Genomic DNA, 26,781 nt, shown 5'->3' on the forward strand with positions numbered 1-26,781 from the left:
ATGCAATAAGAAGGCAGAGCATGGCCTTGCCTGACCTCAGCTGGGTCCATGCATGCTAATGACTCAGATTTTCCCCACTCCATACGTGTATTTCAAAGACCATGAAAGCAGTGAAAGTACTGATTTGGAGTTACAAAAATTTTGAGTGAATCGGTAAATTTACAAATATAGAAGCCATGAATAATGAGGATTGACTGCACTGATAAAAAGCTATCTTCTCAAGAACATGTAAAAATTAAGAGTCTCAGACATACGCACATGCACGTGCATGCACACCCACACTCGCACACACTCCCGCTGGAAGCATACCTTTTGTATTTCTGAGAAAAAACACCACATTCTGGTCCAGAAACTCCTCAGGAACAGGAGTACGACGCACTTGGAGATATGTCTTTTCCATCATTTGCTTAACAGTTTTCTGAAATATAGGGACCAAAAAAGTCACACTGATATATCCGTGCACCCAAATCACCTAATATTTGTGTTCACCTGAGCTCTCTCCCCATGCACAGGCTGAACTTACTTCCCAGTGGACCACAGACAAGAGCTAAAATTCATCCAGGGGGACTTTCCTGATGGTCCAGTGGCTAAGACTCCATGCTCCCAATGCAGGGGGCCCAGGTTCAATCCCTGGTCAGGAAACTCAAGCCCACATGCGGCAACTAAGACCTGGAGCAGCCAAATTTAAAAATTACTTTAAAAATAAAATAAAATTCACTCAGAGGCTGAACTCTAACCCCGACTCTTCCACCAAATGGCCACTACAGCACTTGAATAAACTGAATTGGGCAATGTCCTAATCAAGCTTCTCTGGACCACAAATTGCAACAAGTCCGTCTTGAATTCAGGTTTTTTGCAGGGAGGCATATTCATGGGGCAATTGAGCATAATTTCAATTAGCACAGCTCAGGCCATATGCTTCCATCCTAACTTTATGAACTCTCCCTGGGTTTGTGCAGTGAAGTGTTGACCCAGCAGGCCTGGGCTGTCCAAACCCTACACATTCCAAAGGCACTCAAGACTAGCCCTGGGACTTCCCTGGTGGTCCAGTGCTTAAGACTTCACCTTCCAATGTGGTTGGTGTTGGTTTGATCCCTGATTGGAGAGCTAAGATCCCACATGTCTTGCAGCCAGATAACCAAAACATAAAACAGAAGCAATACTGTAACAAATTCAATAGACTTTAAAAATGGTCGGCATAAAAAAATTTTTTTTTAATCTTTAAAAAAACAAAAAGGCTAGCCCTGAACCAGTTCCCAGGTGATGACCTTTAAGCTTTTGGAACATCCTGGCTGATCTGAGCATCTCTGTAGACCTGGGCCCTTGGGTCATGCTGGGGAGTTTACGCTAAAAACGTGATTTATGGTGAACTGATTTTGTTTGCCTGGGGAACTGAGTCATATTGCCTCAGTTTGACCTCTGCAAAGTGGAATGGGCTGCTGAATAACTGTGCAGACTTCATGCAGACATGACTGATCCCCACTAAAAACCCTGGATACCGAGGCTTGGGTGAACTCCTCTGATTGGCACAACCTCCTATATGTTGTCTCACATGGTTGCTGCAGGAATGAATACTGGGAACTTCCCCGGTGGTCCAGTGTCTACGACTCCATACACCCATCTCAGGAGCGCCCAGGTTCAATCCCTGTTCAGGAAACTAGATCTCACATGCCACAACTAAAGATCCCATGTGCCACAGCTAAGACCTGTCACAGCCAAATAAAGTAAAATATTTTTTAAAAAAGAAGAAGAATGAATGCTGCCCTGGCAGCCCCATTTGGAAAGGACAACTTGTTCTTTTTTTCTCCTGGACTCTGCCCTGTATGCCTTGTTCTCTGTTCACTCTAATCTGCATCCTTTCACTGAAATAAACTATAACCATGAGTACAAACTGAACTGAACTGAACTGATGAGTACAAAATATTTTCTGGGTCCTGTGAGTCGTTGTGGCAGATCCTTTAATCTGAGGGGGACCTTGGGGAACCCCAACACAGGATTCCGTCATCTCTATGCCAACACGATATGTTCCTTAACATTTTTTCTGTTTTGGCCACACTGTGTGGCACGTGGGATCTTAGTTCCCCAAGCAGGGATCGAACCTGAGATCCCTGCATTGGAAGCACAGAGTCTTAACCCCTGGACCATCAAGGAAGTCCAATAGAACACATTTCTTGTATGAGCTGTGTCAGTTACCCAGACTCATCCGAGGACATGAAATTCCCATTACCCTACCCAAGAGAAGAAAGAGCCACACGTACTTTGACGGGGAGGTTCTCTATAATCTCAAGGTCCATCTCTTCCTCCTCAAGGCTGGTGGGAGGACGATGTATAGAATACATTCTCAGCTGCAGATTCTTAGCTGCAAAACATGATGCAATGCACAAGATGAAATACTTGGAAAATGAGGTTTCTGGTCACCTAGACCAGACCTGCATCTTGGATGTTAGTATATTTCACTCTGGGCATGCTATCAAAAAGCTGGGTGTTGGGCCCCGCTGGTGGTTCAGTAGTAAAGAATCTGCCTGCCAACGCAGGAGACACAGGTTTGGTACCTGATCCAGGAAGACCCCACAAGCCACGGAGCAAGCCTGTGCCCCGTAACTACTGAACCTGTGCCTCAGAGCCTAGGAGCCACAGTTACTAAGCCTAAGTGCCACAGCTATTGAAGCTCATGCGCCCTAGTGCCTGTTTTCCCAAGAGAAGCCACTGCAATGAGAAGCCTGATCACCACAACTAGAGAGCAACCCCTACTACTAAATAAAAAAATAAAATTATATTTAAAAAATAGCTGGATGTACTTTTTTACAAATGAATCCTACTGTAGCCTTGACTCACACTTACTTAGGAGAACTGTGTTGTGGTTTTGATTGGTCCTCAGTTGGAATTTTAATCTGTGTGTGTGAGTGTACGAGCTTGTTTCAGCTACAGTGTCCAATGAGTGACTTCTCTGAGATTTTTACTTAAAGGGGGGGCTTTATCCTTGGGATGAGATTATAGGTAACATGTTAGCATCTACTCCTTTTTCACTATAAAACTTGAAACTGGTGGGGGATGGAAAGAAAAGTAAACAGAATGAATGTATGTCTCCCAAGTCTACTGTTATTGATGGGGTCTGAAAACCTCACAGCCTACCAGTCACAACCCTGAGTTTCTGATGAAGCCCACAGAGAAAGGAAAGCTTTCTCAAACTGTTTGGCTCTTCCTCCAAAAGACACTTGACAAAGTCCAGGCTTTGGAACAAATCAACATGTGTGGTCTGAACCCTCTCTGCAGTGGGTTTTCTCATCCATAAAAAGGGACAATAATATCTATTGGGGTGAGATTTGGGAGGATTAGATTATAGGTTGGCTAAGAGTTGAGCATGCTGGCTAGCAGAGGAAACAGTCTACAGCTGGGAGAACTAGCATTATCAGAGCAAAAGCAACCACCCACAGACAAAAATACACTGTCGAGGGGCTTCCCCGGTGATCCAGGCAGTGGATAAGACTCCATGCTTCCATTGCAGGGGGTGAGGGTTCAATCTCTGGTCGGGGAACTAAGCTTCTACATGCCATGCAATGCAGCCAAAAGAAAAAAAAAAGATTAAAAAAAAATACACTGCCAAGTGCACTCAATGACACAGAGCTATATGCTTTGAAGTGGATAAAATGCTGCTTGAAGTTGCATATGTTTTACCACGATAAAAAGAAAAGAAAAAAATACACTTGGAAGGAATATTAATTTGCTCTGTTGGAGACTGTCCTAACCCTTCTCTCGAAGCAGCCTCTTCCCTCCCAATTCTTTCCTGATCACAGATTTATTGGTACTAAAGCAGGAGTCCGTTAGTAAACACGACTGTGTCCCTCACGGCCACCGTCTGTCTTATCAAAACCCAACCTACACAAATCTTAGTAAGAACGGAGGGCCTGTATTTCTAAACTTGTATTCCTCTCCTCTAACACCCCTAATTTTCACTAGAGAGGGGGTTATGTTTTGGTTAAAAATAAATTGTTCTGAAAAAATTAAGATGACAATAGGAAACACTGCACATCACCCCAATCCTTTTTCTCCTCTGATTTTATTTTTAATTTTTGAGGGTTTTTTTTAATGATGTTTTTCCTTTTGACTGTGTGGGCCTTTGTTGCTACCACTTTCTCTAGTTGCAGTGAGAAGGGGCTACTCTTTAGTGTGCAGACTTCTCGCTGGGGCGGCTTCTCTTGTTGACGAGCACGGACTCCAGACTGTGGGCTTCGTAGTCGTGGCACATGGGCTTAGTTGTTCCACAGCGTGTGGAATCTTCCTGGGCCAGGGATCAAACCCATATTCCCTACATTGCAAGGCAGATTCTTAAACACTGGACCACCAGGAAAGTCCAAGATGTTTTCTTTTTTAATATTTATTTGCATGTATTTGTTTGGCTGCACCTGGCCTCAGTTGTGGCAGGCGGGATCCTCAATCTTCATTAAGTGTCATGCAGGCACTTTAGTTGCAGCGTGTGGGATCTAGTTCCTCGACCAGGGATCAAACTCAGGTCCCCTGCATTGGAAGCTCAGAGTCTTAGCCCCTGGACAACCAGGGAAGTCCTTCCCCTCTGACTTTCAAACACTCAGTATCTTGGTAAAGTGCCACGTCTAACCTATAACTTCTGCTATTGTAAGGGAAGGTGAGTTACGGGAGAAACGGGGAGGAAATGGGTTGTCTGGCTCTGCTGGTAACATGATGGTCTGGAGCAGGATTTCAATCCAGGCTCTACTAGCACTTGGGGCTGGGTCCTCCTGTGTCAAGGAAGCACAGTCCTGCCACACCTTGATCTTGAACTTTTAGCCCCCAGAACTGGGAAAGAAGGCTGTGCTGTTGTTGTAAGCGATCCAGTCTGTGGTCCTTAGTTACGGCAGCCCCGGGTAACTAATAATGAACCTATTAACACTCAACACTTTCTCCTTGTATAAAACTTCTTACTAAGTATCAGCTGCACATAAGTAAAAAGCAGAGACTGATTTTAGTCTAGGCAAGCGGACCCCTCCCTCCGGGTGAATGCCCCCCAGTTCCCCTCACTCCCAGTTCCATACCTGATGCTCTATCTATCGACTCCGCTTTTTGAAACTCAGTCTCTTCTTCCTCTTCTTCCTCTTCAAACAGGCCAGGAAGGTCATCATCTTTACAGCCACATACAGTGAAAGAAGAAAAATAAAATGCAATTGTTTCACTGTGCCAGCCCCGGAGAATCACCACTCTCCTTGGTGCTGAGAGTTGGACTGTGGCCCCGGGAGAGTCTGTTGAAGGCCATAGAATCTCTTGAAGACCATACCCTATTATGGTCTGTTGAAGGAGGTCACCGAGAGGAGGGACCACTGCTCAACCTGAGTGCTGTCCTCAGGCAATCAGGAGCTGTTTGCCCCTGCCCTGTCCGGGGGATGCCCACTCTGGGAGCCACTTCAAGGATGCACCTGGATAGATCAGCTGTGGTGGGAACCTCAAGGTGCTGTGGGTGCCTAAACCCCAGGAAGGTCTCTCTATAAACTCTTACGTGCTGGTGAGCAGGCAGTAAACTCACCCAGCCACGCCCAAGACCGTCACCTATTGATCAGAGTGGCTGCCTCTTTCTCTGGTCTCTCTCCGCCCTCTGTATATGGGGGAGGTTTGCAAACCAACACACAATCCCATAGAAATATCCCAGTTACTGGAGACACCCCTAAGGGACACCAAAGGGAGGCCTGTGCAGATTCTCCAGGAGGTGAAGCTTACACGGGATGATCACACCGTTATAAACAGCCCAGAAGAAATGTAAGTGACCAACACGCACCCAAAAAGAGGCTCGACCCCTCTAATTATCACACAAATGTACATTAGGATGAGGACGTGCATCCAATCCCCTTTTATCTAGGGGACTGGTCAAAATTTTCACGATAATACTCAGTGTTGGCGAGGATGTTGGCAAACAGGCACCCCATCACCGTTGCTGGGTGTGGACTGGCAGGGCCCTTCTGCAGAGCAGTGTGGCAGGACCCGTTCAAACCACAAATTCACACACCCACCACATCTCCAGTTCTAATAAAGAAAGTGTACAAAGTGTACAAAAGGACACATTGTGTCATTGTGTGTAAAATAAAATACTGTGGCAGGATAAATGTCCATTCATTAGGGGATAGGTAAATAAAATACGGTACAACTCTGAAGTTACATAGATCTATAGGTATGGACATGAAAAATTCTCCAATGTATCTTTGATGGAGGATAAGTCACAAAATACTATATATAGTATGACCTTATTTATGATTTTGGGAGCTCTCTCTATACAATATATGTTATCATTGCTCCAGGGGATCTTCCCAACCCAGGGATCAGACCCAGGTCTCCTGAATTGCAGGCCGATTCTTTACCAGCTGAGCCACCAGGGAAACCCAAGAATATTGGAGTGGGGAGCCTGTCCCTTCTCCAGCGGATCTTCATGACCCAGGAATTGAACCAGGGCCCCCTATATGGCAGGTGGATTCCCTACCAGCTGAGCTACCAAGGAAGCCTTATCATTATATACATACCATTATATATAAAGATAAAGATGATAACAATGTTGAATATAGATAGATAAATTGATTTCAGAAAAGATCTGGCAGGATGTACAGAAAACTACCAATAATGGTTACCCAGAGGAATGGGATGCGCTTCCCAGGTGGCTCAGTGGTAAAGAATCCACCTGCCAAACAGGAGATGTGGGTCTGGTCTCTGGGTTGGGAGATCCCCCGGAGAAGAAAACGGCAACCCACTCCAGTATTCTTACCTAGGAAATCCCATGGACAGCGGAGCCTGGCAGGCTACAGTCCATAGGATCGCAAAGAGTCAGACATGACTGAGCAACTAAACGGCAACAACACAGGAATGGGAGCAGTGAAGAATTCTCTTTTACTTTCTGTGCTTCTAAGTTCTACATTATATAAATTTTTAAGAGAACATCTTCCAGTAATACTTGCTGGAACTATTCATGACTTAATACTGAGCAACTTTTAGATTACTACATAACTTTGCAATTTCTAAAAATTACTGCATAAAAATGCAAGCAAGTTATTAAGTGATCTGGACAGTATGATTCCATTTTGTTATTTCAAGAAACAACACATGTTTAGCTATTAGAACAGCATCTTGAACTAGATGCTGCTGGTCTAGACACCCCTCTTTCCTCACGACCAGTATCTATTTGTCTCCATCCAAATAATTTTTAACTAAGAGCAGAGACAAGTTTTGACTCCATAAAGCAGTGGTCCCTAACCTTTTTGGCACCAGGGACTGGTTTCATAGAAGACAATTTTTTCCACAGATGTGGTGAGGGGGCTGGTTATGGGATGATTCAAGCAAGTTACATTTATTATGCAGTCACTGATCTGACAGGGGGCAGAGCTCAGGCAGTCATGTGAGTGATGGGGAACGGCTGTAAATACAGATGAAGATTCACTCACTACCCCGCTGCTCACCTCCTGCTGTGCAGCCTGGTCCCTAACAGGCTCAGGGGTTGAGGACCACTGCCATAAAGGATCCAGTTAAACTGTCCAAGGGTCTCTGCGAGCCTGCAGGCTTAATGAGCAGAAGGGGAGTGACGGTGTGAGACCTGAGCTGGGGAGAGCCCACCTCTGCCCAGGACCCAACATCCAATGCCATCCTGGGGTCTCCAGGAGCAGTAACTGTGAGTGTCCAGGAACCGCATCCTCAGCAGGGAATATATTTGCACTCTCAACATGTGATGACAATGAGAAGACCCAGAAAAGGAGGGGAAGAATGCCGGCGCAGGGGGCACGGGTTGTAAAGACAGACCAGAAACGGACGTAGCTCTTGGGGGATTTCCAAGCACCCTTTGGAGGAATTAAACAGGGGCACCCTCTGAAGTGAGTCTAAAATCTGCTTCTGCATAGAAGAGGGACATCTTGCCAGGAGGCAATGGGCTAAACATGTGTGAGTATATACAGCACAACAGACAGCCACCGAACTATGAACAGAAGCCCTCAGAGGTCACAAGAAGTCCAAGTTGCGTAAGTCACATCCATTTCTTAGGGTTTTGGGATATATATATATATATATATATATTTTTTTTTAAGGATATATAGAGAGTATGCTTAAAATATGTTTGTATATATCTTTTAACTACACAAAATCGAAGTTACTGAACTTTGTGTATCACAAAGATATCACTATGAGAAATAGTCAATCCTGTTCATTTATCTTTGTATCCATAATTTCACTTGGTGATAATGAAAGAGTCTAAATTCGAGGTCCTATTATAATGAAACATCCAGATTCAAAGGTCTATCAGGGAAGATGGGGGCAGATAATAAGTTAGATTCCAAATACTATGAGAGTCATCTCTGTGGGTGTCATTTACAATTCGTTATTGCTGTCTATTTGTGGGCTTGGATTTTTCTACAGTGAGTATGTGTATTATTTTGTGTGAAGAGGGTATACTTAAAATATATGAATGTGACTACTACTACCTTTTAAGAAAAGTTCTGTGTGACTCTGCCTTCCCACCCAGTGGAAGGCCCTGCAGGGGACCCAGAAAGTCTCCTGAAGATGTGACAACTAGCACAGAAGGCTGACATTGCTGTTAATGAGACGTGTGTGTATGTGCTACTAAGTCACTTCAGTCGTGTCCAATTCTTTGCGATTCCATAGACGGTAGCCCACCAGGCTCCTCTGTCCATGGGATTCTCCAGGCAAGAATACCAGAGTGGGCTGCCGTTTCCTTCTCCAGAGGATCTTCCCAACCCAGGAATCAAACCTGCATCTCTCGAGGCTCCTGCTTGGCAGACAGACTCTTTACCACTGAGCCACCAGGGAATCCCTTGGTTAATGAGACACATCACACAAAAGCAGTCCATGATAACGGCACTGATGCCAACACTCCCGCTGGGAGAGAATCTGCGTGTTTCTCAGCCTCCTCCCCAACAAGCACCTCTCTAAGTGTCCCCTGCCCTCTGTCTTGTCTCCCCCTGTCCCCACCCCCCAAGCCCTCTCCATGTCCCTGGGGTGGAACAGCCACCTCCATGGAGAGTTCCGGGCATCAGTCACTGTTACTATCTTTATTTGAAATGCTCAATTGTTCAACATAAACGTTTACATCTGCTGTAATGTTTTAACACCTTGTTTTGATGTTACTTTGCAAGTGCCGGGCAGGAGCCTAGGAAGATAGGAAGGGGTGCTCTTCTCCACCAAGGTGGACCCTGTCATCATTTGGCAGAGTGAGCATGACGTGTCCCTCTCAGCCCCTGGGCCACTTCTCTATCCATCTACCGCATGCCATTGGACAGTGACTTATATTTTTCCGAATCTTTATTATGTGACCTGTGGGGATGAGTTCGTTGACCTTCTGTGTGCCATGGCTTGCCTATCTGTAAAATGGGATAATAATACAGCCACTGGACATGAGCTTGAGTAAACTCCGGGGAGTTGGTGATGGACAGGGAGGCCTGGCATTCTGCAGTCTATGGGGTTGCAAAGAGTCGGACACGACTGAGGGACTGAACTGAACTGAATACACCCACTTCATACGGCTAATAGTTGATTTACGCGTTTGGGGGCTTCCCAGGTGGCGCTAGTAGAAGAGAACGCTCCTCAGCTTCCTCATCCATTCGTCTGCTGATGGGCATCTAGGTTGCTTCCATGTCCTGGCTATTATAAACAGTGCTGCGATGAACATTGGGGTGCACATGTCTCTTTCGGATCTGGTTTCCTCAGTGTGTATGCCTAGAAGTGGGATTGCTGGGTCATATGGCAGTTCTATTTCCAGCTTTTTAAGAAATCTCCACACTGTTTTCCATAGTGGCTGTACTAATTTGCATTCCCACCAACAGTGTAAGAGGGTTCCCTTTTCTCCACACCCTCTCCAGCATTTATTGCTTGTAGACTTTTGGATAGCAGCCATTCTGACTGGCGTGTAATGGTACCTCATTGTGGTTTTGATTTGCATTTCTCTGATAATGAGTGATGTTGAGCATCTTTTCATGTGTTTTTTTGCCATCTGTATGTCTTCCTTGGAGAAATGTCTGTTTAGTTCTTTGACCCATTTTTTGATTGGGTCATTTATTTTTCTGGAGTTGAGCTGGAGGAGTTGCTTGTATATTTTTGAGATTAATCCTTTGTCCGTTGCTTCGTTTGCTATTATCTTCTCCCAATCTGAGGGCTGTCTTTTCACCTTGCTTATAGTTTCCTTTGTTGTGCAAAAGCTTTTAAGTTTTATTAGGTCCCATTTGTTTATTTTTGCTTTTGTTTCTAAAATTCTGGGATGTGGGTGATAGAGGATCCTGCTGTGATTTATGTTGGAGAGTGTTTTGCCTATGTTCTCCTCTAGGAGTTTTATAGTTTCTGGTCTTACATTTAGATCTTTAATCCATTTTGAGTTTATTTTTGTAGGTACATATACACCATGGAATATTACTCAGCCATTAAAAAGAATTCATTTGAATCAGTTCTAATGAGATGGATGAAACTGGAGCCCATTATACAGAGCGAAGTAAGCCAGAAAGATAAAGACCATTACAGTATACTAACACATATATATGGAATTTAGAAAGATGGTAACGATAACTCTATATGCAAAATAGAAAAAGAGACTCAGATGTATAGAACAGACTTGTGGACTCTGTGGGAGAAGGCGAGGGTGGGATGTTTCAAGAGAACAGCATCGAAACATGTATATTATCTAGGGTGAAACAGATCACCAGCCCAGGTTGGATGCATGAGACAAGTGCTCGGGCCTGGTGCACTGGGAAGACCCAGAGGGATCGGGTGGAGAGGGAGGTGGGAGGGGGGACTGGGATGGGGAATACATGTAAATCCATGGCTAATTCATTTCAATGTATGACAAAAACCACTGCAATGTTGTTAAGTAATTAGCCTCCAACTAATAAAAATAAATGGAAAAAAATTAATAAATAAAAAAGAAAGAAAGAAAAGAACGCTCCTGCCGATGCAGGAGACACAAGACACGCGGGTGCAATCCCTGGGTCGGGAAGATCTCCTGGAGGAGGGCACTGGCAACCCACTCCGGTATTCTTGCCTGGAGAAGCCCATGGACAGAGAAGCCTGGCGGGCTACAGTTTATGGGGTCGCAAAGAGTCTGGGCACGACTGAAGCGACTTAGCACGCACGCATATGTTAGGAAATGTACCTGGTACTGATGCAGCGATAAGTGTTTGCCATGATTACGCTTGTCCGGCTCACCTACTGCCTTGACTGTGCCCGGACAGGGTGGGCGGCAATAAGCATTTGCGGACTGCCCGGGAGGCCAAGAGTGGCGGGTGGGCGGGGATCTGCCTTCCTCGCCGGAGTGGTGGGAACCAACAGGGCCGAAGGGGGCACGGCGGGAAGGCGGCCGAGGGGCTCACCGATCTCCACCTCCAACTCCTCGGGCACCACCTTGCGGTAGAAGAAGAGAGTCGAGGCGCCCTCCTCGTCGCTGGTCTGGTTGAGGAAGTGCAGGATGAGTTCCTCGGCCTCGCCGTCGTTGCGGTTTAGCAGCTCCTCAAAGAGCTGAGGGTCTGTGATGCCGAAAGCGTTGTACACGCGGTCGCGCATCCACAGCACTCGCAAGTCGTCCATGGCCGGGCAGGACTGACCACAGCTCAGCGCTTAGCTAGCTGGGCGCCGGGCGGGCGTCCGTGGCAACGGCGCCCTTAGCAACGGGCGCCCTGGCAACGGCCGCCGCTGGCGCGGGGACGCACAGCTCCGGGCCCCGCAGTCCCTGCGCGCGCCAGCACCGGGGCCCGGAGCTCACAGAAGCGCGAACCAAGACTCGGGAGGGTGGCGCGGAGCCCCTGGGGAACGGTCGGGGCGTCCCAGCCTGTGCGCGGAGGGTGGTCGGGGCTCTTCTCCCGGATGGGCGCCCTCTTCCTTCTGGGAAGACCGAGTTGAGCAGGGCGGCTTTTTCAGCCGCCGAGGGTCTGCAGGCCTCTAAGTGCGCCAGGAGCCTTGTAGGTGCTGGATGGGCAAGGCCTCCTGCTTTTCCACCGCCAGCCTGTCTGGGAACGTCCCGCCCGCACTGTCAAGAAAACGGGCAAAACAGGTGACAGACATTTGGCCTCGGCATCTCGGAGGTGGTGGAGGGAAAGCTGGACGCGAGGCAAAAGGACTTCAGTCTGAGCCCTCGGTCACTCTGGATCAATGGGCGTCAGAAGAGCAAATACATAGCGAAGACTTCCAAGAAGGGGCAAGCTCCTTCTGGTGTACCAGGGTCAGGGATGGGGGAGCCCCAAGAAGGGAAACTGGCTACAGAACCAAAGGCTTTGTAGCCAAGCCAAAGCATAATAAAGCAAAACACCCGCCATCTCAAAAATATATTTATTTTTCATTAGTAAAGGGAAGTTGAATACTGATAGGAAGATGCAAATTTGTCCTTTCATGCATTTGTGGACCTTTTAACTTGTTCAGTCCTTTCCCCTCACAGAATTGAGCCCCTAGATTCAGAATTGGGCTGAATCTAGCCTTCTTACTGGATTTTCCCATCAAGGAGCAGGTGGAATGTTCTAAGTATTAAAATTCTAAACCAAAGTTCAGCCTGGGTGTTGAAAAATTATCACTCCAAACTGTCTTATTTTCATCATCTTTAACTAAGATTTCTTGCTGAAGACACACCAGATGGCATGCACGCAAACCTGGCTTTAAATTTAATAAGGTTGTTTGTAAATGCAGGCTGAGGAACAGTTCATGTTGTTATTTCTCTTCCAAAATGAATCAGGCCCTAAAGTGTCTGAATTTTTAATTTGTAAACATAAAAGTTACCTAATGCTATACACAATCTATGCCTTATTAAACTACTGCAGAATGAAAACTGAGTTCAGAGTGTTGTTGTAAAATACTCATTCCGTAATGAGGACCAAGGAGCTTTCAGTGAAAGGTGACTCCCCTCAAAGTCCTACCCATGATGAATGGCCAGTCCAAGGCTCAGCATGACCTCCAACAAACCCTCTTTGCACTCCTTGATTCAACACGATCATACCACTACAAGGACCCTCTTCATCCTTGCAGGCAAAATCAACCTCTATTTTACTGAAGAGATCCCTTGGATTTTTATTTTAGAATGAACAGCTGAATGGAAAGTGGAAAATGTGGCAGTAGTGACATTTCGAGTTGGTGAAATAAACAGATACTTGGCATCATCCAGACAATTGACTGTTTTTCCTCTGGAAGTTTGCTATCACAGGAACGAAGTTACATCCTAACAACCGTATACATAATATTTCTACCAAATCACTTGCAAACAAAACAGAGCAACAGCTCTGGTAACATGACATTAGAACCAGTAACTATATAAAGAAAGAAAATTTACCCTGAAGCCTGCAAGATGTCATCAAACTCTAATTCTTGAGAGTTCTTTCACAAAAATTAGAACTAACAATTTGTGTTTAATAATACCGTTACATTCTACAGAGCTACTACATAGGTTTCAACTGAAAAGTGACTCTTCACTCTGTTCTATGCCCTGATAAAGGTAAAGTGGTGAGGGACAAGTCTGAGCCTGCAAGGCATTAAACACATTTTGTATTCACCCAACAGAAGTGTCTAACCTTATATCTTTCTGGGGAAATTTAACATTGAGAGCAGAATCATTTTTAAGTTTCATCAGCATCACTTCATATCATATTTTAAGATGAGGGACGATATCTCATGGAGGAGTAGCATGAAATCTTGACTACAATTTAAAAAGTTTAATGTTAGAGTCACAGTTATGTCATGATGTTCACTTCATGCCCCTCAGCAAACAGGCCTTGAAATCACCTGAAAAGATACACTTAAATTCAGGGCCACCATGATCTTAGCTTGTAATGAAAGTCCCAAACTCTCTCCTACCAGCCAGGGTGAAGGTCGAGACAAGCAGGTCTCTTCATGTGAATTACTCAAAATGTTAAGAAAGGGAAAACACTGCAGGTTTCTTTTTGAAAATAAATATCTAAAACCCGTTACAGTAAAATATGAAAAATGAACATAACTTATAAGAACACAGGACAGATAAAAATGTTCAACTGGACTGACTCAAATGTCAAGTGAAAAGATGAATTTAAACTGAAGATTATATATTAATGGCTTAGTAAGAACTGGTTTTCAACTGATCGTAGTAGCTTTTAAAAGTTTAACTCTAAGTGCCTTTATCAGACATTTATTTAGAATTAGTCTGAAAGTGGAACATTTATAATTATACTGTTCTGAAGGATAGGTGTGACCTCTTCATGGTAAAAATCTTCATTTATATTTCATTATAAAAATATACAAAATCTACTTTTTACCTTTCCTTCTTCACTCAGTATAAACCCTTTTTGGTTCAGGAACATCAGCCAACTGAATTCAGATCATATCCATATTATGTCTTCTAAAGTCACACTGGATTTTAAGGCTCAGTACACAGTTTATCTTCTCAAATATACAATTATCGTAATTGGTTTTATGTAAGGATAACAGGATTAAAGTCTTTAAAAAAATATACAAGTGGGATAACCATTTTGTTGCATGTTATTTTATCCCATTTTCTCCAATTATTAAAACAAGACAAAACTGTAGAAACAATTCTACTTGTAATTCTAGATAGCATACAATAAAAAAGTTTGTATACTTTTAATTAAGCAAAATATAATAAATGTGAATTTTCTGTTGTCTGTCATTAGATTTTTTTTAAACTACTTAGCTTCAGCTGTTGGAAAATATCATCTGACAACTTCAGATGACAGAATAAGTCTGGCTTTTTTTTTTTAAATAAAATGAAAAGGAATCAAATATCTAAGACTATTTTCAATTCGCCATTCAAAATTAGCTTCTCTCTCCCACGCCTGTATTTTTAAAAAATAACCATAACATTACTTTTGCATGAACTTACATTTGCTCATCATAAAAACTGAAAGAAATTTATATATCTGAAATTGAGAAAGTTTACAAAATATTTAACATGTGAGGAAGAGGTATATCTTACAGATTTGGCTATCTCATAAGGCAATTAATGAAGATGGAATTTTTCCTATCATCAATTTAACATAAGGAATTCTACAACATGATAATTCTCCATAAATCTGAAAGCTTGTTGGATACTGCAATATGATCACGCCAGGTCATCACTGAACTTCGAAGAAAGTAATCTGAATGAGAAAGGAACAAATTTGGTGCCTGCACCAATGTAGAATTTGTTCTGAAATTCTACCCTAAAAAGAAAAAAAAAAGTATTAATGAAAGATTCTGAATAACACTTCCTACATTTCTTAAAACATATACTAAGTTAAAAAAAAGTTTCTGTACTTCCAAACGTGCTTCATTCCATATATGCTCTTGACACAAACATTTTACTGAGATAAAATACATGCACACACTGACCCTTTGTTGGCTTTCTCATGAAGTAAATGCTGACACCTCATGTTACCTCCCACTCTATGGATATTCACACAAGAATTAGGAACCTCTCTCTCCTCGTAACTGGACACACAGACAAGTAATCTGATATATAATGTAAAACATTAAGAAATATGGCTTACAGTGAGATAAAGTAAACTGTCAGACCCAAAGTGAGTTGAAAATATTAAATACACATAATTATTCATCAAGCATAAACTTGCTTTTTACATGTCAGGGACAACAGCTCAGAAACAAAACAGAATTTTAACTCAGAGGATCAGAATACAGATCTCAATACTGGGAAGGAAAGAACTAGCCTAAATAATGTATGTACACATACATATTACTGGAAATGTTCTATGTGTATATATATTGGGGGGGGTGTTACTGTCTTAAGTAACAGTTTCGAAGCTTAATTCCAAACTCACCAGTGGAGGCGGATGGCATGAAGAAATGCAGAAAGCCCTTCCATGATCAAAAGGATGAAAATTGTCAATACTGCAAAGAGAGCAATCACTGGGAGCAGCACCAAGACCCCGTAGGTTGTGTCTACCCGGAGGCCGACGTGCATCAGCATGGCCCACAGGACCTCAGACAACTCTGCGTGGGAAACATTTTGCAGAGTTAACCTCTGTAGACCTTCAGTGAGTCACTGCCATTTAGCTAGCTAGACTGAGTTTCCTTCTGAGAAATTTTGAATTGTTATCCCTAAAATAAATACACACCCATAAAAGATATAATCTGCTCCTCATGTAAAAATTACATGAGCAAATTGATCGTCTCAAATGTGGAGGGTGACTTGACATTCCAAAGAAATCAGAGGTCTGCCTGCCTGCCAAGGAGAGATCTTGACCCAGATGGGGGTCTGGCTGGCTCAGGCCCAGTGCAGTCCTGGATCAGGCAGTGGGAAGCTGGGCATCAGTCCTGACTCGGCCACTAACTGATCAGGCGGGTGATCCAGCGCCAGCACCGAACCTCACTGGGCCTTAGTCTCCTCCTCTGTAATAGAAGATGGTGGACCACAGCATCCCCTCCAACCAGAAAAGTCTCAACTTGTGGCTATGCTTGTAAAAATATCAGGGACTTCCCTGGTGGTCCAGTGGTTAAGAATCTGCCTTCCAACACAGGGGAGGTGGGTTGGATCCCTGATCAGGGAACTAAGATCCCACGTGCTCCAACGAAGATCTGACACAGCCATAAATAAGTAAATATTAAAAACAAAAGAAAACTCTAGAAAGCAAAAGCAAATATTCTAAAAAAATAAAAATATCAGTGTACCAACCAGCAAAAGAACACCTCTGTCACCTGGTGATTTTCACAAGTACAGATAGTCTTTGCACAATGGAGCAGGGACAGAACAGTGACCATCGAAAGCATCCTTAATGGTCAATGGGGAAAATGACATTTGTTCTGGGACCTTTGAAAATTACTGTCAAAACATTAAAACACTCTCTTATTCTAGGTTATAAATACCTCCTAGAGCTTCTGCGTCATCACTTCCGGGACACCAGCATCTTCCGTACGTTACTAGGTTCCTCTGGCTGCAAGTTTCACCTCTAGCACAGCGGCAGTCACCACCCCCACATCAGCTCCTAAGCTCCTGTTACATTCCGTTTGCATTTCACTTCCAACATATCACTATTTGTTTCTCTGGTGCATTTTTTCATCTTTGTTGGCCAATTCCCTCAGTTCAGTGATCCATTTTTAAATGCCAGGTAAGTTTACCACTGGCCTACAAGGAGGCAACACCACCATGCACTTTACTGTCTGGGCATGAACTGAGCAGCAGGTTCAGGGACCAATGGGGAAAATGACAGTTGTTCTGGGACCTTTCAAAATTATCAAAACATGAAAACATTCTCTTATTCTTGTTTATAAATGCATAAGAAAATGAAAAAACACAGGGACCAATCACAACGGGCTCTGAAAAAGTGAGGTCACTGGTCTCTGGTCATGATGTGCATGTGTATTATTTACGTAGTGACTTGTAGGCTAAAAGGCCAGCAGTGAAGCCTGCGCTTTGTACCCATATACTCAGATTTTATTGTAGAAACTGAAATTTCAATCGTGCTTTTGGGCAGCTGGTGAGACTTAAGTAAATGGAGGTAACTGAAATCCATGCATCACCAGAGCATGCAAAAGGAGGACTGTCTGTAATCAAAACTATTCATCAGCATTGTTTCAGGACTTGCTTGACATAACTAGACCGTCACACTTGGTGAGGCAGAGCTGAATTAAAATAACAGTAAAAACAAAAACAATAATGGTCAGAGCAGAGGGAGTAAAATGCTTATGCCAGAAGTTCCTAAGCCTTCTCAGTCCTCAAAACAACTCGTGTCCCAGTGACTTTTTCCCACAGCACCCTGAAGTCAAAAGAAATACCCAGGAGCCCAGGGCAGTGTAGTCAAGTCCAAACAACCTAACCGTCCCCATTCACAGTATTGTAGATGGTGCCCTTTCCATCAAAAATTTTTAGTGTCCCACAGTGCCCCCATGAGTTAACTGAGGTGCTGAGGGGTGTCTTGGCCCAGAGTTTGGGAACTGCAGGTCAAAGCAGAAACTTACGTGCGTGAGCCAAACTGAGTGCCCAGAGCCTCAGGTACGAAGCAGTGTTGGAGATGCATCCCAGACAGTACTCGATGGAATGAATTACTTGGGTCATTAATATTTCTCCAAAATCAAACTACAAGAGATGACATAACCTGGGGTTAGATTCTGTACATGACATGCATGACAGTGACAGGACTGGCTTCTGGAATGCTGCTGAGGAGTGCTGGAGTGTGAGGGACAGGGACTCATGAGATCTGAGTTCTGCTCACAGCTCTGCCACTACCCAGCTTTCGATCTATGGAGCTCCCACTCCCCTGTCCCCAGGATGTGACCCCACAGGTAAACTGAGGGTGCTGGACTGGAACTCTGATGCCACAACCGCCATGGCCCTCAGACAGCCCAATGAGGTTCTTGAGCTACTCTTAGTAATTATAAAATGTATCATGAAAAACCAGACATCCACCAACCACAAGATTAGAAGATTGTGAATGTACATGTGTTTAATGAATAAGAGCATCTTAATATGAGTCTGAGAACGAGAAATTATAAAAAGAGTCCCTAAAAGTGAAAAGACTGTAGAACACTGGGCAAGATGCCTCTCACGTTCTTCTAGGTCTGCTTTTTGTTTTTTTATGACCTTAGAAAGTTAATTATTGTCTCAAATTAAAGCACAAAATTACATAATAATTACAAAAGGCTGACTGTAAGAAATCTTTTTAGTCCTCATTGAACAGCCAAAAAAGTTTCCAAGAAACTAAAGCAGACAAGAGCAGCAGACATGCTGGTTCTGTCCACCAGGACTGTGCTTCCCTTCCTTGGGAGGAAATGCTTCTTCTCCCATCTCACCCTGTATCCACAGCCAGTCGTTATTAGCTAAAATATGTCCCCTCCAAAAGTTGTACATTGAAGCCCTAATCCCCAACATGAGTATGTTTGGAGATGGGGCCTTTAAGGAGGTAATTAGGGTTAAATGAGATCATAAGGTTGGGGTCTGATCCAGTAGGACTGATGTCTTAAGAGACAACAAGAGATGCACGCACAGCAGTAAGGCCATGTGGGGACACAGCCACAGAGGGCAGCCCCAGGAGAAACTGACTCTGCCAACACCCTGACCTTGGACATCTGGCCTCCAAAACCATGAGAAATAAATTTCTTCAGTTTAAGCCCCCGAGTGTGAGGTTGTGGCAGCCCATGCAGACTACAGCAGTCACTGGTCTGGGGATGGCGAGTGACGCCAGCCAGGCTGATCACAGCACTTCCTTGGGCTTCTTCCTCATGGTAACAAGCAGGTAACAGTGTTTTTCTCTGATTGAAAGACGGAAGAAAATGAGCTCAGTGCTCGCTGTGGCTCCAGTTCCAACATCGTGGGGCCAGCTGGCTTCAGAATGTGAAGCAAACTTGTGAAGAAAACCCAAGCAGAGCCTCACCAGCCTCAGGGCCCCTCTCCCCTCGTCCTGATCTGAGCCAGCAGACTCCCCCGGAAGCCAGTGTGAACAGGGTCTCTTTCTTACAACTACGGAAAAGTTCTCATGGAGATGAGAATCTTCTGAAAGCAATGTTCACAACACCTTAAGTCATTTAATATCACAACTTGTGATATTAATGCTATAAATCCCATTGTAAGACTGAGAATCACTAAATGTTAACCCCAAATCCTTATGATGACAATTCTATGAAGAGAATAGTATTTGGAAAGCTTTGAGGAACAGTTGTTTTGCTTTGAGTTTTGATGTTTAAGATGATTGCTATCAATGAACAGAAACAGAGTCACAGATATAGAAAACAAATGTATGGTTACCAAGGGACAGTGGGGGAAGAGATAAACTGGGATACTGGGATTGACACATACACATTACTATATACAAAACAGACGACTAATAAGGACCTCCCGTATACCACAGGGAACTCAACTCAGTACTCTGTGATGACCTATATGGGAAAATAGTCTAAATGGACATATACAAAGAAAGCTTGTGTGTGTGTGTGTGTGTGTGTGTGTGTGTGTGTGTGTGTATATATATATATATATATATATATATATACACACATATATACACATATATATGTGTGTGTGTGTATATATATATATATACACATACATATATATGTGTATATATATACACACATACATACACACACACATATATAAACCCAAGAACTGATGCTTTTGAACTGTGGTTTTTGAGAAGACTCTTGAGAGTCCTTGGACTGCAAGGAGATCAAACCAGTCAATCCTAAAGGAAATCAGTCCTGAATATTCACTGGAAAGACTGATGCTGAAGCTGAAACTCCAATATTTTGGCCACCTGATGCAAAGAGCTGACTCATTGGAAAAGACCCTGATGCTAGGAAAGGTTGAAGGCAGGATGAGAAGGGGACAACAGAGGACGAGAGGTTGGATGGCATCACTGACTTGATGGACATGAGATTGAGAAACTCTGGGAGCTGGTGATGGACAGGGAAGCCTGGTGTGGTGCAGTCCATGAGGTCGCAAAGTGTCAGACACGACTGAGCAACTGAACTGAACTGATACATGTATGTATAACTGATTCACTTTGCTGTATACCTGAAATTAACACAGTAAGTCAACTAGACTCCAGTAAAAATTAATTAAAAAAAAAAAAGGTGATTCTTATCACTCTTGTTGTGACGATCATCTCTGTGCAAATCTGGCTCCTCACATCAACAGTAACTGAAAAGGTTACCTCTTCACACATCACTTCTCTGCATCCATCTTCCATTTGGTTGTTCCCCTCTTCTATGTCTTGGCCTCCCAGCAAAGAAATTTCCTCCTCGCTATCTTTCCTTACAAGTGTGTAGCCACTCTAAAAACAACCCAAAGAAAACAGAGTCAGTGCCTTTAAAATCACAAGGTTGTGACAACATCAAAGTCAGAACCCCTTCAATTCTGTTAAAGATTCAGCTCTTCAGGACTAAAAAGCCCTTTAAAAGAAAATGAGCATATTATACCTACTAGGATGGCTGTTGTAAAAAAAAGCAGAGAATAAGTAAATGTTGATTAGGGTGTGGAAGAACTCTTGTGCATTGCTGATGGGAACGTAAAATGGTGTAGCCACTGTGGAACAGTTCAGTGGCTCCCCAAAACATCAAACAAAGAACGATCATTTCTAGTATATACCCAAAAGAACTGAAGGCTAAAGACTCCAATAGATATTTATATACCCATGTTCAGAGCAGCATTGTTCACAGCAGCTTAAAGGTGAAAACAACCCAAGTGCCCATTCATGGATGAACTGAGAAGCAAAATGTAGTCTATCCACAGAATGGAATATTATTCAGCCTTAAAAAGGAAGGAAGGGACCTCCGTGGTGGTCTGGTGGTTAAGACTCCATCTTCCAATGCAAGGGGTACAGGTTCAATCCCTAGTCATGGAACAAAGATCCCACATACTATGGAGTGCAGTCAAAAAGTGGGGGGAAGAAAAGGAAGGAAATTCTCTTTCTTCCTTTTTTATTTTTTGGCACCACATAACTTGTAGGATCTTAAGTTCCTCAACCAGGGATTGTACCCAGGCAAGTCTCGGCAGTGAGCACACACAGTCCCAACTGCTGGACTGCCAGGGAATTCCCAGGAAGGAAATTCACACACAGGTTACAACATGGATGAATCTTGAGGACATTATGCTATGTAAAATAAGTCAGTCATAAAAGGAGAACGTTACCTGATTCCACTTGTATGAGATACCTAAAGCAGTCAAATTCGTACACATGTAAAGTAGAAGGGTAGTTGCCAAGGGCTGGGGCGAGATGAAATGGGGAGCTAGTGTTAATGGATATGAAGTCTCAGTTTAGGAAGATGGAAGAGTTCTGGAGACGGGGGGGGGGGGGGGGGGGGGGGTTGGATGCACAGTGTGAAATACTTAATGCCTATGTGTACTTTAGATGTACACTGACTGTGCACCTAAAACCAGGTAAGACGGAAAATTTACATCACGTATATTTTACCACAATATTTCCCCCACCCCAGCCCCAGAATTTTTTTAAAAAAGAAACAAAAAGAGAAACTAGACAAACAAGAAAACAGTCTGAAAAGAAACTCAACAAATGGTTAACACTGTTTATAACTGTATAGGAAAACTTCAAGGCACTATTTTCTGTATTTCCCACATTTTCTTTAATTATGTTACTTAAATTAAAAAAGCACCTTAAAAAATGAAGAGGCAAGAAAAAGGAACAAAAACACTTCAGTTAGAACCAGCATCACTGAAAGATTTCAGTTCAGCCTCCTGCTAGGTTTGGGGTTCATTAACAGGGGAGGAGTTTCCCATGCCCAGATGTGCAGGTTCCTGACACCACGCCTCTGCAGAACAGCCAACACCAGAGTGCTCAGTGAGCGAAGCTGTAGCTTTTAAATCAGAGCCTGGATCCCGTGGAAGGTGTTTTGTTTTTTTCCAAATCTATTTCTTTCTTTCTTTGGCTGTACTGCACAGCAAGCAGGACCTCAGTTCCCTGATTGGGGATTGAACCAATGCCCGCCGCAGAGGAAGCATGGAGTCTCAGCCGCTGGAATTCCCGGAAGGTGTTTTCCTTACAAAACTTTTCACAGCTAAAATCAGACTTTGCTCACCATCGACAAACGTGCATCCGAACTCACACTTACCCTGCCGACCCCGAGACAACTGCGCCCCTTGTGTAGCCACAGCAGGAAGAGTGGTTTTCCCAAGAAAAGCACGGGAACTGACAACACCGTGATGGCCAGCAGCAGCCTCTGGATGTGCTCCTGTTGGTACAGACGGGGAGGGGCCAGATGAGACGCAAAGACGTACCCACAGGGTCACCGGCACACTGACACTAGTGACAATCAGGTAGAACGTCTATTAGCAATGAACATACAATAAACGCAAGCTAAATCATATCTGTCAGAGGGTCTTCACCTTCTGTTTCTTAAACTCATAGCTGATATGGGTGGCATCACACAAATGTGCATCTATATAGAAAAGTCAGTTCTGGAGAAGACCTTGGGCCATGGTCCAAAGGCCAGTCCTCTGAAAGCCTGGCTGAGTCAGGGATTGATTTTAAAGAAACCAAAGGGGCTTCCCCTGGAGGCTCAGTGGTATTATTTAAATATAAATAAATAAATAAAATTTAAAAAGAAAAAAACTGGCAAGACAGATAGATGAGCAGTACTCGGAAACCCTCCAGTAACACATTCTTTCCCCACCACTTCTGACAGCTAAGGAGTGGCAGCAAGTTTGGATTAGTCTGACCAGAGCCCCGGAGATAGCACTCACAGCCGAATGACACCCCCCTGTGATAACAGAGAGAAACAGAAAGCCTCCCTCAGTGCCAGGGAGGCCTTGGGAATCACCTTAATCATTCTACTGATGGAAACAAAAAGGCTCTCATGAGGACTTCCTTTGAATTCCTAAGAATGGGGGAAGAAAAAAAACAAGACTGTTTACCTGCCCTGGGTATAAACCACTTGTGTCACTAGCCAGGAATAAAAACATGCTGATAAATTCAATCAGAATGCTAGGAGCAGTTCTGGAGGTTTCAGCTGAAAAAACCAGCCACTTATAGATGATCATAAATATAAGATATCCAAAGATGCAGAGCATGAACAGCAGTTCTGGTATGGAAACCAGATAAATATTGAACTTCTTCCTGAAATGCCTATGGCAAAAAACAGAACTGATTAACTCATGAACAAATGTTTTAACATTTATTTGTCTGGCTACATAGAGTCTTAGCGGCAGCAAGCAGCTGGACCAAGATAAAAAGTAAAGAGTAAATTAACCTTAAATTCTCTGTGACAAAGCCTATCTCAGAATCACATCATCTGTGTTATGATCCAGATACAATCACAAAAAGATGTGAGGACAGGAGAAAAGACTAGTATTTCCCTATCAATTAGAAAAAAAAAAAGACATCATCTCTTACTCCTAATATTCCATCTGTAAGAAACAAACCAAAAGTTTTTGATTTATAAAATAAAAAAGAATATGACAAAAATCACCTCTGGAAATAAAGGTGAATGAACATGTTGCATGTCTCCCTCACCTGAACATAAAAATGAGGGTGAAAACTTTTTTCTGATCTCACTGTTCAACCCCTAACAGTGCCAGGCACATTCTATACACTCAACAAATATTTGCTGAATCAAAGAAGCTGCCAAAAAACTGCTCATCAAAACAGGATCATATGAATACAACATACCCCCATACTGGCTGCCTTTAAGATCTAGGCAGTCTATCATATTTAAGAAATATTAATACCAAAAACTTGGCTTATGAATATTGGTTTAAAAAAAATCTGTACTTACAAGTGGTTAAATATTCCCAGAATGACTCCGAAAGTCATGTGAGTAATCCCTAAAATCACAGACATCTTCATTTTGAAAGAGTTTAGAAAAGTGAGACGATTCGTGGCCAAGTTCCAAATCTAAAGACAAAACGAAACACCAGAAGAAAACTTTAACTTCCTTCAACTGCCTTAGGATAAAAGTGCTATTCCTTAAGAAAACCGTGGTCAAGCTTCTTCAAGTTTCCTATCATATTAAGACTTGAGGCAACAATATTCAAGTATATAAATTATGTTTAGAGACAAGAATAAACAATTAGGAGAGAGCTTACCGTGGAGAGCTCAGATTAGGGGATGACAGACTTCTGTCAGTGAGTTTTTTTCATTACTGTATCACCTCCCTCCAAACCAATTTTGACATAGCTTTATTTATTTGGCTGCGACCAGTTTTAGCTGCAGTATGCAGGATCTTTACTTGTGGCATGTGAACTCTTAGTTGTGGCATGTGAGATCTAGTGCCCTGATCAGGGATTGAACCCAGGTCCCCTGTACCAGGATGGCAGAGTCTGAGACACTGGACCACCAACGAAGTCCCTTGGGGTAATTTCTAAACTCTTCTAAGGCTGAGATTCCTCAAGAAGAATTCCTCAAGAGTCTTGAGAGAGGCTGCCTGAGCCTCATAAGCCAGCCGCCTGCCAAGCCCCAAGGCAGGGCGGGTGGGTGGGGACAGCCCCAGCCCCGGAGCACTGCCGCTCTTTCCTTCTCCCCACACTTTTCCCCTTTCAAACAACCACCTCAATAAGCACCATGATAAGCTTAAGCTCCCTTTCCCATTCTAAAATTCCACACTCTTTCTAAAACAAAAGATTAAAAAAACAATGAATGTGCACAAAGAAGAAATGGAAGCAGCAGCACTTTTCACTAGAATAAAGGGGGTCAGGAAGTAGGACAGACAGTAACCCCAGCTCTCCGTGGACCTGTACTCAGGCGCTGATCCTGGCTTCTCAAATGGACTGTCAGCTTCATCTGCACACCAGCCTGACTTGGGACACACGGTGAGCCTCTGTCGTCTAGGCAGAAACCCCCCGAGAACCAATCCCTTGGGTAAAACCACCTGAACTGTGCTCAACAGTCTGTGAAACCTCTGTGACAGCTGAAAGCAGGTGATCCGAGGAATTCCTGGTGGTCCAATGATCAGGACTCTGATGTCCTACTGCTAAGGGCCAGTGCTGCATCCCTGGTCAGGGAACTAAGGCCCTGACCTTAGCTCCTAAGGGAATAGGCCACATGGAGTGGTCAAAACTAAAAGCATTTTTCATTGGAAAATTAGGCGGTACTAGTGAGAAACTCGAGATAGAAAGGGGAGGAGTATACTCACAGGATCAATGCCAAAAGGGTAAGGGCCTCGGAACACTCCGGGGACACTGGGATCCAACTGCAACACGCTGTGGTGCCTGACGATGCTGTCACTGTAACACAAGAGAAGGGTGAGGGCCTCCTGTGATGGGGAGAGCCTCGGAGCGATGCTCTCCACCTCAGTCACCATCTGGCAGCCAGGCAGACACTCACTTCCAAAGCACCATCTTCTTCTGCTCCTCCGGGCTGTGACTGGAGCTGTACATGGCAGACACGTTCCACCTGGAGCCAAAGAGGTTGACTGACTTGGAAAAGCAGTCGTTGTAGATGAGGCCCGTGTACACGGAGAACAGCCCCATCAGCAGGAGGATATAGCGACCATTGAAGAACATCCGCATGATCTGTGGGGAGCGAAGTGTGGTGAGTGAGACAGGACCATGGGGAACAGGAGCGGAAGTGATCGAGTTAGTCCGGGCACATTCTTAACTGCTCCTCTCCAGGCTGCTCACAATCAAGCCCATGGGGACTTCCCTGGCAGTCCAGTGGCTAAAACTTTGCACTCTCAATGCAGGGGACCCGGGTTTGATCCCTGGTCAGGGAACTAGATCCCACATGCTGCAACTAAGAGTTTGCATGCTGCAACTAAAGATCCCGCATGCTGCAACTAAGATCCAGCACAGCCAAATAAATAAACACTTTAAATATATATATATATATATATATATAAAAATCAAGTTCATGGCACAGAACTTCCCATCACACAAGAATGAAGACCCACCCCACCTAGGTCTGTCAGGTGGGTTACGGTTATCGCCAAAAATGAAACATTTTTAAATGTCTTTTTCTAGTCAAACAGAAGGTAATCACTACTAATGCTACCTCACTGGAGATAATGAGCTGGAGGGTTTATGTTTTTACCTCTTGTGACTGATTTAGTCTGGGATGATTTTCGTTTAACACCAACAGGAGGGCAAATAAGAACATCACAAAACCATGTCCAAAGTCTCCAAACATCACGGCAAATAAAAAGGGGAAAGTGATGATGGTGAAGAGAGCTGCAAGAAATGCAAGAGATTTCTGATTGGCAGCAGAGGCAGAAATTTCTAGTTAATGCAAACACGACCCCATATAATGATCTTGACTTTCTCCCAAATTTTCAGAAGAGAATTGACAGGTTAAAAAGAACACTTCAGGGACTTCCCTGGTGGTCCAGTGATTAAGACTGCATGCTTCCAATGCAGGGGCACGGGTTTAATCCCCAGGTGGGGTAAGTATGATTCCA

The 26,781-nt window shown here is 43.7% G+C and overlaps 2 protein-coding genes and 1 non-coding gene across 3 annotated transcripts in view; 1 reads left to right on the top strand and 2 right to left on the bottom strand.

Annotated features, from left to right (window-relative positions):
- The window catches only part of DNAH10 (dynein axonemal heavy chain 10), a 153,602-nt gene extending 141,978 nt beyond the window's left edge, over positions 1-11,624 (bottom strand). Inside the window, exons 1-4 of the mRNA XM_070475137.1 lie at positions 11,349-11,624; positions 5,049-5,135; positions 2,259-2,359; positions 310-418 (exon numbers count right to left, since the gene is read on the bottom strand). Of these exons, the coding sequence (XP_070331238.1) occupies positions 310-418; positions 2,259-2,359; positions 5,049-5,135; positions 11,349-11,562 (511 nt within the window). The 5' untranslated portion in view covers positions 11,563-11,624. The remainder of the gene's footprint in view (positions 1-309; positions 419-2,258; positions 2,360-5,048; positions 5,136-11,348) is intronic.
- On the top strand, positions 570-642 carry TRNAW-CCA (transfer RNA tryptophan (anticodon CCA)). The gene has a single exon. It is a non-coding gene; the product is annotated as a tRNA-Trp (tRNA).
- Positions 11,625-12,283: 659 nt separating the features above from the next.
- Positions 12,284-26,781, bottom strand: part of ATP6V0A2 (ATPase H+ transporting V0 subunit a2) — a 40,341-nt gene continuing 25,843 nt past the window's right edge. Inside the window, exons 11-20 of the mRNA XM_070475132.1 lie at positions 26,418-26,554; positions 25,713-25,900; positions 25,522-25,612; positions 24,166-24,284; positions 23,306-23,516; positions 22,504-22,623; positions 20,589-20,708; positions 17,899-18,016; positions 15,762-15,933; positions 12,284-15,146 (exon numbers count right to left, since the gene is read on the bottom strand). Coding sequence (XP_070331233.1) covers positions 15,047-15,146; positions 15,762-15,933; positions 17,899-18,016; positions 20,589-20,708; positions 22,504-22,623; positions 23,306-23,516; positions 24,166-24,284; positions 25,522-25,612; positions 25,713-25,900; positions 26,418-26,554 — 1,376 coding nt within the window. The 3' untranslated portion in view covers positions 12,284-15,046. The remainder of the gene's footprint in view (positions 15,147-15,761; positions 15,934-17,898; positions 18,017-20,588; positions 20,709-22,503; positions 22,624-23,305; positions 23,517-24,165; positions 24,285-25,521; positions 25,613-25,712; positions 25,901-26,417; positions 26,555-26,781) is intronic.

The sequence above is a fragment of the Odocoileus virginianus genome, chromosome 12, assembly GCF_023699985.2.
Source record: "Odocoileus virginianus isolate 20LAN1187 ecotype Illinois chromosome 12, Ovbor_1.2, whole genome shotgun sequence".
Taxonomy (NCBI): Eukaryota; Metazoa; Chordata; class Mammalia; order Artiodactyla; family Cervidae; genus Odocoileus; species Odocoileus virginianus.